Source organism: Gossypium hirsutum, chromosome D05 (assembly GCF_007990345.1).
Source record: "Gossypium hirsutum isolate 1008001.06 chromosome D05, Gossypium_hirsutum_v2.1, whole genome shotgun sequence".
Lineage (NCBI taxonomy): Eukaryota > Viridiplantae > Streptophyta > Magnoliopsida > Malvales > Malvaceae > Gossypium > Gossypium hirsutum.
The window spans coordinates 15736419-15746720 of NC_053441.1; the positions used below are offsets into that span (position 1 = coordinate 15736419).

The window sequence follows — 10302 nt, forward strand, 5'->3', positions numbered from 1 at the left end:
AAACGATGACCCGAGATGATTTAGGTTTAGAAATTGCGCCATGGTTTTGGGCCTTTTGCGATCTCAAGCTGTTTAGAAAGCTCTCTCTATCTTTCGGTCTTTTCACAGGCCTGGTTTTACTATTTCATAGGGATGGTTATTCGGATCATACATTCAAATGTGAATAATTAAAAGTTACTATTTATTGCAGATTTAAAATAAATGAGAATAGGCCGATTGAATCTTAACGCGATTTTTATAGGCATTGTTGGCAATGTAGAAGGATATGAGTTTAAATGTGCTGAAACGTATTATACTCTTATTTATGGGTTCAGGAGAGACTATGAGTGATTTTAAACTTTTTCTTAAAAAGAACATATATGATTAATACTTAAAAATTATTTTTTAAAAATGAGAATAGACATTGCGGAAAATACATTATCCAAATCCGAATCTATGACCTTTTTGCCTTCTATAAGTTTTAATTTGCCAATGCTAAATTTAAAATTTTATTATGAGTAAGACAATTTAATATATATATAATATAAAATAATAATAAAATATTGTTTTCTGAAATTAAAGTAATTAAGTTAAATATCTTTAAATTTTAAAATCTAAAATATTTTAAAACAAATTTTATTATTGAGAAACTTAATTAATTAAATTATTTTAAATAAATATAATTAATCTTTACATAATTAAATGAATATTATAATATACATTTATTTTTAATGTGACATAATTATATTTAACATATATTATATTTAAAAAGTTAGTAAATTTTCAATAGAGTTATTGATTTATATTATTTATATTATTTATGACATCAACTGAATTGTTAATAATTTAATTAAACTCAAATATAAAATTTAATAATCAATGGATTATGGTACGGACACACGCGATGTGTTGAAAAAAAATCATATATGAATATATTTATTAAAAGTTTATGTAATAATTAAATGAAGTTTTAGTTGAAATAGTAAAGTTGAAAGTATAAAACTATAGTGTTTTAGGTTTAAATCTCGTGGATGTTTATTGATTTTATATAAAAATATTGTTGACTAATATTTTCTCATGTGTTATTGATAGGAATGTTTTGGGTATTTATACATGTTGTTGCTGGTGTTATTACAACTCATGATAAGGTCTCATTATTTTGTCTTGACCCTGCTGCTTCTAGTATTGACATTCTCAGTCACTAGTATTAACATTCTCTGCAAACTCCAGGTTTGCTGGGCACATGTCTACGGAGCAAGCGATCCTTTCTGTTCTTGGACGTATGTCTACGGGCGGGTTCCATACCTGTTGGATGCATGTCTAGGTGGCTTGCGGGGCGCACGGCCCTTTCTGTGAGCTTCCTGGATGTATGTGAGTTGAGGCGGTGGCCTTGCGTTGCGAGCTGGGTCCTTGGCTTTGCCTTGTGAGCTGGGGCCGCGAACTCGTCTTAATGTTCTCTTCGTAGCCCGTTTCGCACTCAATCTTCTAGTGGGACCTATTCGGGTCGCGGGTCGGAGACCCGGATCCCTTTTAGGATGCGGGTCGGAGACTTGGATCCCTTTTAGGATACAGGTCAATAACTACTGATGTATAACAATCTACTCCCCCTTAGTGGGCCTAAGGGGCGTTATAAAATGGTGACCCTTAGGTCCATCATGTCAAGTTTAAATGCAAATTCCTGAATACGCTGAGAGCTGTGATGCATAACAATTGCTTGGGTGTGCGAGCAGGTACCGAGTGTGCGTATCTGACCGTTAAAAGCTGAACCATTTCCATCTGTTCGCTTTTGGATTGTTGATTTTCCTCGATTATCCGAATCATCAAAGAGCGGGAAGAGAAATCCCTCTTAAAAGAGGGAACCTTCGAAGCCCTAAATATTTCACACAGCATTCCGCAGCCTTCTGAGCGGCCATTTCTTTCCTCATAAGTTTCATTTGTTCCTAGAGAGCCAAGAACTACTGTGAAGGTGGCTCTTGGTTGAGAGGGAATGGTAATCCCTGACTGGTAGAAATATTTAAGTCCAAATGACCGGAAGCTCCTTAATAAACCATTTTGCCGAGGTTTTCTAGTCTATCGGTGAACCATCTGGCGAATAAATCTGTTTTGTTGAGTTGGTCACCGGAACCTAACGCTCCGACTTGTCCTGATGAAGAGTTAAAGGGGAAATTTTCACTCGGGTTCAATCGAACTCGAAAAAAATCTAATGAATGGAAGTCTGTCCACGCTCAGCGTACCAATTGTTGAGTAATATTTTCTCATGTGTTATTGATAGGAATGTTTGAGTATTTATACATGTTGTTATAGGTGCTATATAGTTCATGATAGGGTCCCACTATTTTGTCTTGACCCCACTGCCTCTAGTATTGACATTCTCTACGAACTCCAAGTTTGCTGGGCACGTGTCTACGAAGCACGCGGTCTTTTCTGTTCCTGGGACTGTGGCGGTGGCCTACGGGGCACACGGCCCTTTCTGCGAGCTCCCTGGGTGTATGCGAGCTGAGGTGGTGGCCTTGCATTGTGAGCTAGGTCCGCAAGCTCGCTTTGCGAGCAGAATCCTCAAATTCGCCTTGTTGTTCTCTTCGTGGCCCGCTTTGCACTCAATCTTTTGGTGGGACCTATCCAGGTTGCGGGTCGGAGGCCCGGATCTCTTTTAAGATTCAGGAAAGGGATCCGGGTCGGTGACTAGTGATGTATAACAAATATGAAAAGACAAAAATATCATCATATAATATGGCTGACTTTATATAAAAAAGCATAATTGTTTAATTATTTTTCAATTAAATTAACTACATAGCTTATAACACAAAGGTATCAATATATATTATGCATACACTATTGTAACATATATAATATATCAAAAGCAACATATGTATAGTATAAATGTATGACAAATACTAATAACAATGATATATAATTTTTAATTTTAAGAGAATGTAAGTCGGAAAAATTAAATTAATATGGAGGTGTAGGATAAAATAATAGTAAGATGTAGTAAAAGGGACATAACTAAACATTTTGTGGAGATTGATTTGGTAATAGAAAAGGTGGGTTTATAGGAAGGAATGATTGTGATGATGCGTGGCAAAATCCGACCCATAGAGATACATCATCATTCACATGATTAGCAGAACATTGCATCTTCTGAAAGCGAAAGGGCAGGAATTGAATTATCAATCAAATCTTAAAAATGAAAATGGAGAGTTTGCCACCGCCCTACACTCACTTCGTTCTTGCCTTTTCCTTTTTCCCTTCTTTGTTTGGCAATCGGCTTCGGTCCATTACCATGTATACAGATACATCAATCTTATCATTGTTCCTTTATTCCTCAATTGTCAATGGAATTTATATAAGGAATTGGAAAGTGAAAGTGAAACACCCTGCTTTTAGTTATACTCAAAAGCTAAACATTAATTCCTCTCTCTTCTTTTCATTACTGTGTACGCATGAAGAATTAATTATTTAAACTATTTGTGCTTGAAGTAAAGGCAGGTATGTTCATCACGAAATAAATATATAACATGCAATACTACTAGTTACAACATCGAACCATGATTCATATTCTTTAAAGTGTGAGTGACATGAGGTGTGTCAATTTGCCATGTTCATCCATCCTTTTTTCTTTCTCTAATATCCTCGAATAATTTATATTATTAAAGCCAGCCATTTACATCCTATAAATACCTCTCTTATTCACTGCCCTCAAAACACTCTTTTAATATCTTGCTCTTGTGCTTTCCTTTGTATTCATTCCCATGGCCAGTGTTGAGGTAATGAAATTTTGTTTAGAATTAATATTCTTTTGTTTTGGTTACCATTGAACAACTTTGTTGTTTAGTAAGTAATGTAGGAGCCTAGGTAGCTGCATATTGAATCTTTGGCAAAACCAAATGGATCGGTCTTCTTTTATTTCAACATCCTATGTTTAACAATTAACAATATCCATGGTCCTACTAAACGAACGAAATTACGCGATGATGAACTTTGTTTGGTTCAGTTAGAACAACATTAATATCTTAAAATGATTTTTGGGGCCTTCCTTCCAGGTTCAATCAACTGCAACAGCATTGCCAGAGAAGGAGACACCAGAGGTAACCCAGGTTGAGAAGCCAACGGCCACGGAAGTAGAGGAAGCAAAAACAGATGCCCCTGTTGTAGTTGCAGAGGAAAGCGAAGCTCCGGTTGAAGTTGGTACCAAAGAAGCCAATGCTGACGAGGAATAGAAGCCAGATAATACCAAAGAAGAGACTACAGAGGTGAAGCCAGAAACAGTTGCAGTAGAGATACGGTGGAAGCACCAGCAGAAGAGGAAAAGGCTGACGAAGCAGATCGAACAGGTTCCTGTTGTTGATAAGGCTCAGGAATAGAGAGCCACCATTATTAAGAAGAGGCTGTTATCTTACAGGGTGCATCACAGTTCTAGCGCCTCTGTTAATTGTTTATTATTATGATCAAAGTGTTTTTGGTTCTATATGGTATTAATCTGGGTCAAGGGTCAACACAAATACCATGCTGATGGAATTAATTAAGCTGCTTTTGTATGATTTATATTGTTTGGGTTCCAAGAGAGTTTGATAGAGTTTGATATAGTTGAGTCCAGAAGAAGAAGATAACTACATTTCTTGAAGGGAAAAAGACAATTAAACTACACCGTCTTCTTATATAGCATAATATTTTATCCTATATCCTGTACAAATTTATCTGTGCAGTTAAAACCCGATTTTTAGCCCCCACCAAAATGCAAAATATAACTTAAGTGTTTTTACCAGGTGCCAAAGCTGCACCTAATATGTTCTTGAGTAATAACATTAAGACGTTTTCGCATTTCACCCATGGAGGGATATGGTGGGAAACATATCCGGTAAAAGCAGGTATGAGAGGAAGGAAGATAATCGCATGGCTCCGACGTCTTATAAATATAAAGCCGGGAGGCTAAACACCGGAAACCTTCAACAGGTAGATACTTCACTGAGGTCCAGAAGAAAAGAAGTTGCTTCCTTTGATCTGCTGACATTTCTCTAACAATCTGCAATTTTTTTTCAACTTTAGAAAGTAAATTATTAGGCAGAAAAAATAGTAAAAGCACAGGAGTTCATGAAGCCAAGTACTACGAATAGCCTTTTATCTATTGATATGTTACTAACATAAAGAAACCATCTTAAAACAGTTTCATCACTGCCTTAACCTCAATTAGTTATATCAAGAACTCTTTTCGAGGCTGATACTACTTCTTGGGCATTAACAGTCAGTTACTATAAATCAAGAACATTCTGGACATATCCTTGCTTCTGAGGTAGTCTCTCAATCACTGTTCTAGTGCAGTTCAACTTTTTGTCTATAAGCTGTAAGTATCTAATAAAATATAAAAAATCCAGGTTGTGATTTGCAGCAATTAAGCTTATCAAAAAGAGACAGGACAGAGGTAAAGACAATGGTTGCAATTTGCTAATTAGTTGTAGCATATTGACAATCAATTTAACATCATTCACCCTTGTTCCATATGCTCATTTTTCAAACTAAACTGCATATATGTGACAAGCAGAATGAAAATTAACAATACAGAATTAGATTTTAAAGAAAACATAGATACCAAGACCATGTGTGATTAGAACACATTCCTATATGTCCATACCTCCCAGAACCAGGTTATTTGAGGATCACTTTCTTTGTAGCCATTGTACTCAGTATGTGCCTTCCAATCATCAACACAAATGGGACTTTCGCTTCCATACAACATCCGATCAAGGTCCTCAAGCTCTAAACTTTGGAAAAAGATCTTCTGGAGCCTTGAGTTAGAAAGAATATGGCCGAAACCTTGGGAAAAATAGTCTACCTGTTCAGAAGTAGATGTTGAAAAGCGATCGCGAATAAGAAGATTAACATATTCCTGTCTATTCCTGCTATTTACTACAATGCTTTTCCCACCAGCGCATAGTTCCACAACTGTCCTGGATCCTAACTCCTCAACTTCTCTAACAAATGTCAGTCCTAAAGCATCTGAATCAATAAACTCAGCATCCATCTCCAGAATCTTCTTGCAACTGCTATACAAGCATGGATCTGCCTCTCGTATATCTTCCAAAGATATATCCATGCCAGCCAGTTGTAAGAAAAATACACGATCAAAGACAATACCCACTTGCACTTTATGCATCAATGCCAATGCAATCACGCGTCCAGCAAAACTGAAATACTCGAGGTGCAAAGGATCCATCCTAGATGCTGCATATAGAAGGAAATACATAAGTAAGCATACACTTGCGCCAGAGTAAAGGGAAATCCATGCAACTTATGAAGTATCATAGGGTCTTCAAAGACTGCTTAAAAATATAAGAAAATAATTAATAATAGAGAACATTTCAAAAGGAACCTAGTTCCAGGACTATTCTCAAACAAGCAACAAACAGAATCTGGTTTTGATGGCAACACTCAAAAAAATGAATCAAGGTCTTGATGTCAATAAAATAATATAACGGAGAAGCAAACATGTTTCATCTTGTGAGGTTGGCCGACAACCACATAAATCTCAAAAAGAATTAAAGTAGTCCTCTCGGTTAAGCTCTCTCAAAATTCTTGTTCACAACCAGATTCAAAGCCTTACTTTCTCTGTTTACTTCATTTTGAATTCTCTCTTCCCTCACCCGCCCTTTCTGTTGTTCCTGTTCCTCAACTCAAAACTCAAGCTACTAATTGGCTATTGTCTTTTCTATTGTTCCTCTTTCTCAACTCAAAACTCAAGCTAATAATTGGCTATTGTCTTTGTTTCATAGCATATAATAACATATACTGCCTTTGGGCAGGTTGAGATGGTGTAAAATGTAAGGAGCCATATCCAATGTGCCAGACACATCTTGTATTACCAGGCATGCGATATATTTGGAGTAAATTATATAGAATGACCAATGCAGACGAACAAAACAAGAAAACAGTAAAGTGAAATACAAAGCCTCATTTGGTCTACATAGAATATCATGCCAAGGTTGGAAAGGGAACAACTGTTTCTAAAAGCAGCCCCAAACCAATGAAAACTAGAGATCTAAAAACCCTTCAATGACTCATCAATTGAAATTTATACTCGAGGGTCCGAGCAGAAGAAACAATAAAGATTGGAAATAAATCATAGGTCTCACTGGCCAAAAGCAAGAGAAGGAAGAAAAATGGGTAAGAAAACATAGGCCAACAATTCAGGCATGCTTTGAACTCAACACTTACTAGGACCATGAGAATCTCTCTTTATGTCATTAAGGTTACCTACAAAGTACACTGTAAATAGTATTACAACAGTATGTGAAATACAAAGCCTCATTTGGTCCACATAGAATATCATGCTTAGGTTGGAAAGGAAACAACTGTTTCTAAAAGCAGCCCAAAACCAATGAAAACTAGAGATCTAAAAACCCTTCAATGACTCATCAATTGAAATTTATACTCTAGGGTCCGAGCAGAAGAAACAATAAAGATTGGAAATAAATCATAGGTCTCACTTGCCAAAAGCAAGAGAAGGAAGAAAAATGGGTAAGATAACAAAGGCCAACAATTCAGGCATGCTTTGAACTCAACACTTACTAGGACCATGAGAATCTCTCTTTATGTCATTAAGGATACCTACAAAGTACACTGTAAATAGTATTCACTTTTTTTCACATTCTGCTAAACAAAATTTTGATGCACTGTTTCTTTCTTTGAAGAATGATAATTGACAACTGACATGGGTAGGTACTTTTGCTTTTAATTTGCTAGAGCCTGCACTTCATGTAACATAATTTAACCAGTACAAGATGCGAAGACAGTCCTCAAGAATTTTACCTTTCTACTACCTCAATCCATATTTACAACCAAACAAGAGAACACCAACACAGGAAAATGACAGATAAAGAGAGCAGTAAAAAGTCTTCACTAACTGAAAGTAAGTTCAGAATTTTAGAGGAAGATTACCAGGATTAGGAAAAAATCTTCTACGATCATAAGCACAAGGCAAGAAAAGGGCATTCTCTGGATTGAATATAGCTTGGCATACCAATAAAAACCACTCCCTCAGTACACCAGGGCCAGTGGCTTCTTCATTTTTGAATTCCATGAATAGACCAGCATGAAGTGATTCAGGGTCCACACGAGCAATGTATTCAAATGATTCTGCCAATAACTGAGACCTGTCAATCAGCATCTCATGCAATTCCTCATAGTCATCTTTTACCTCAGGAAACATCATCATGACCAAATGCCTCCTGGATTCAAAATCAGTGACATCCTTGTGCTCAAGTAGCCATTGATTATCATCATCTCGCCTGGAGAATCTAATTATTAAGGCACACAAAGAAGCCTTCATATTCCTCAAAACCATCCAAAACTTTTCTTCAGCACCTTGATAAAGTTTTGAGATACCATTTAGTTCCTTCAAAATGGAAAGATACTGGGACCACCCTGAATGAACAAATTCATCGCCATTGCTTCCTCTTGCCACAAGGATTTCCTCCACTCTGATAAGGCAATTTTTCATTTTATGCAACAATTTATCAAATATGAGATGAAGATTCCTAATCTCATCCCTATAGAGAGGATGGTAATCAATTGATATCGGAATTCGGGATTCCACCTGCTCAATAATGGCAGACCTCAAAGGGTTCAAGAAAGCTACGAATTCCCGGAAATGACTCGATGACGGTCCCTCACTAGTGGTTGAATACAAACTAGAATCCAACTCCTCAGATAAATGACTAACCAACTCATTAAAAAAGGGGAAAATCTCCTGCACAGTAAAGCCTTTAACCTTCGTCCGCATTAAACCCATAGAACTGCTAACACTTTCAAGCAACACGCTCAGTGTACTCCGACACCAAGCATACAAACCATCCTCATTAACAACCTTCCGTAGTAACTTGCAAAACTCTAATGCTATTGGTGCACAATAAGAATGCAGCTCTTTTGGTAAGTCCATCCTACATGATGTTAAGAAATCTCTTATTGAACTATTAGCACACTGCTTATTACCGTCAATAGGAGAAATATAAAGCATTACCAAAGCGGCAGGAGCCGAAGATACCATAAATATCTGCAAGTCAGCAGAAGCAACCTTGCCGTTGTCCTTGTGAGCAATTGTGAAGAATTTGTCCAAGCAACCTTTGATGCTTTGGGTTGGGGAATGGACCGTTTCTCCTCGGCAAAGGGAGGAAATAAGGGAGACCAAGTCGTCCATGACTTGCCAGGTTTGCGGGTGGTCAGTGGACCGCATACGGCCGACGAGTTGGAGACCGGCATCGTTTTCGATGTGGCAGTCTGCTAGGGATTGTTCCCACTGTAGCTGTTTCCCATGATAAATTAACCGTTGTTCGAATACTGGAATTCCTGTCATCACATGAATCCGTTCGTGTAGGGATTTCACGGTGTCCTCCGAATTAGCCGTGACTACCATGGTCTTGCCCCCCGAGAACATCCGGACAAAGAATTGGAGGCGTGTGGAGGAACAAGAGGCGGAAGACGACGAAGCATCAGAAGAGGAAGGGCGGCAATCGATGTGGGAAGCAGGGAAGGCGAAAAGTGGGGCTTTGGACACGGCTGCGATCGGGTGATGGTGGTCGTCTTTTCGCATTCTAACAGGGACTAAGGGAGCCTCGAAGTCTTGGTCGCCGTCGAAAGCAAGGGCATAATCGTCGAACTTGCGCTTGGAGGAAAGGCGATGGTCGTAGCCGTTGGAGAATTGATCAACGGCGGGGGATGGGAAGAGAGACATTGGAGGGTAGAGAGCCCCCAGCCTGCTATGGTTGGGGGGAAGCAGATAATCAAGAAGCCGACACAAACATCAAAAAAGAACAAACAAAAGCTTGAAATTGGAAAACCCCTCAAAGGAATAGAGATGGAAAACCCTATAGAAAATACAAAATATAAGGAAATAACTTGTAGGCAAAGGATCCAAGTTTTACACACTCGCGCGAGGCCTGTGGTGTCGTCACCTAAGCAGCGCAACAAACACTATCAACTAATAAATCTTAGGACAATTTACCAAAAAAAAGCATTTTTTTTTAATTATCGAAATGGACCTGGGCAAATGATTACTAGGAGACACACCAACTGTGGATAAAATTTAAACACTCGGAATCATCTAACAATTATATAGAACAGCAGCCGTCTTTCTTCACAGCTGAAACATCATCCCCAGAGCCGACATTGATGGTTTGTCCCTTGGACAATGTTGTTTGATCATTCCCTCCTTCGAGTGCTTTTCGACTGATCACATGATGTATTTGAGTTAGTACTTCAGTGAATGCATGCTCAACATTTGTAGATTCAATGGTAGATGTTTCCATAAAGAAGCGCGTACATGTGGGCGCG

General features: G+C 38.0%; 1 protein-coding gene and 1 long non-coding RNA gene across 3 annotated transcripts; one reads left to right on the forward strand and one right to left on the reverse strand.

Annotated features, from left to right (window-relative positions):
• The first annotated feature begins 3066 nt into the window (after positions 1–3066).
• On the forward strand, positions 3067–4445 carry LOC107907410 (uncharacterized). Its single transcript, XR_001686904.2, has 2 exons — positions 3067–3746; positions 4023–4445. It is a non-coding gene; the product is annotated as an uncharacterized lncRNA (long non-coding RNA).
• A 121-nt stretch (positions 4446–4566) lies between these two features.
• LOC107907409 (E3 ubiquitin-protein ligase UPL5) lies at positions 4567–9920 on the reverse strand. Of its 2 annotated transcripts, none has more exons than XM_016834781.2 (3): positions 7912–9920; positions 5609–6198; positions 4567–5002 (listed from the first exon to the last, which is right to left on the reverse strand). In XM_016834781.2, exons 1-3 carry the CDS (start codon positions 9701–9703, stop codon positions 4739–4741), a joined length of 2646 nt encoding a protein of 881 aa, XP_016690270.2. In that variant the 5' UTR covers positions 9704–9920; the 3' UTR covers positions 4567–4738. The 2 variants fall into 2 exon arrangements, with proteins under 2 accessions (XP_016690270.2, XP_016690271.2); XM_016834782.2 differs by having other exon boundaries at positions 4567–5019.
• Between the last annotated feature and the right edge of the window lie 382 nt (positions 9921–10302).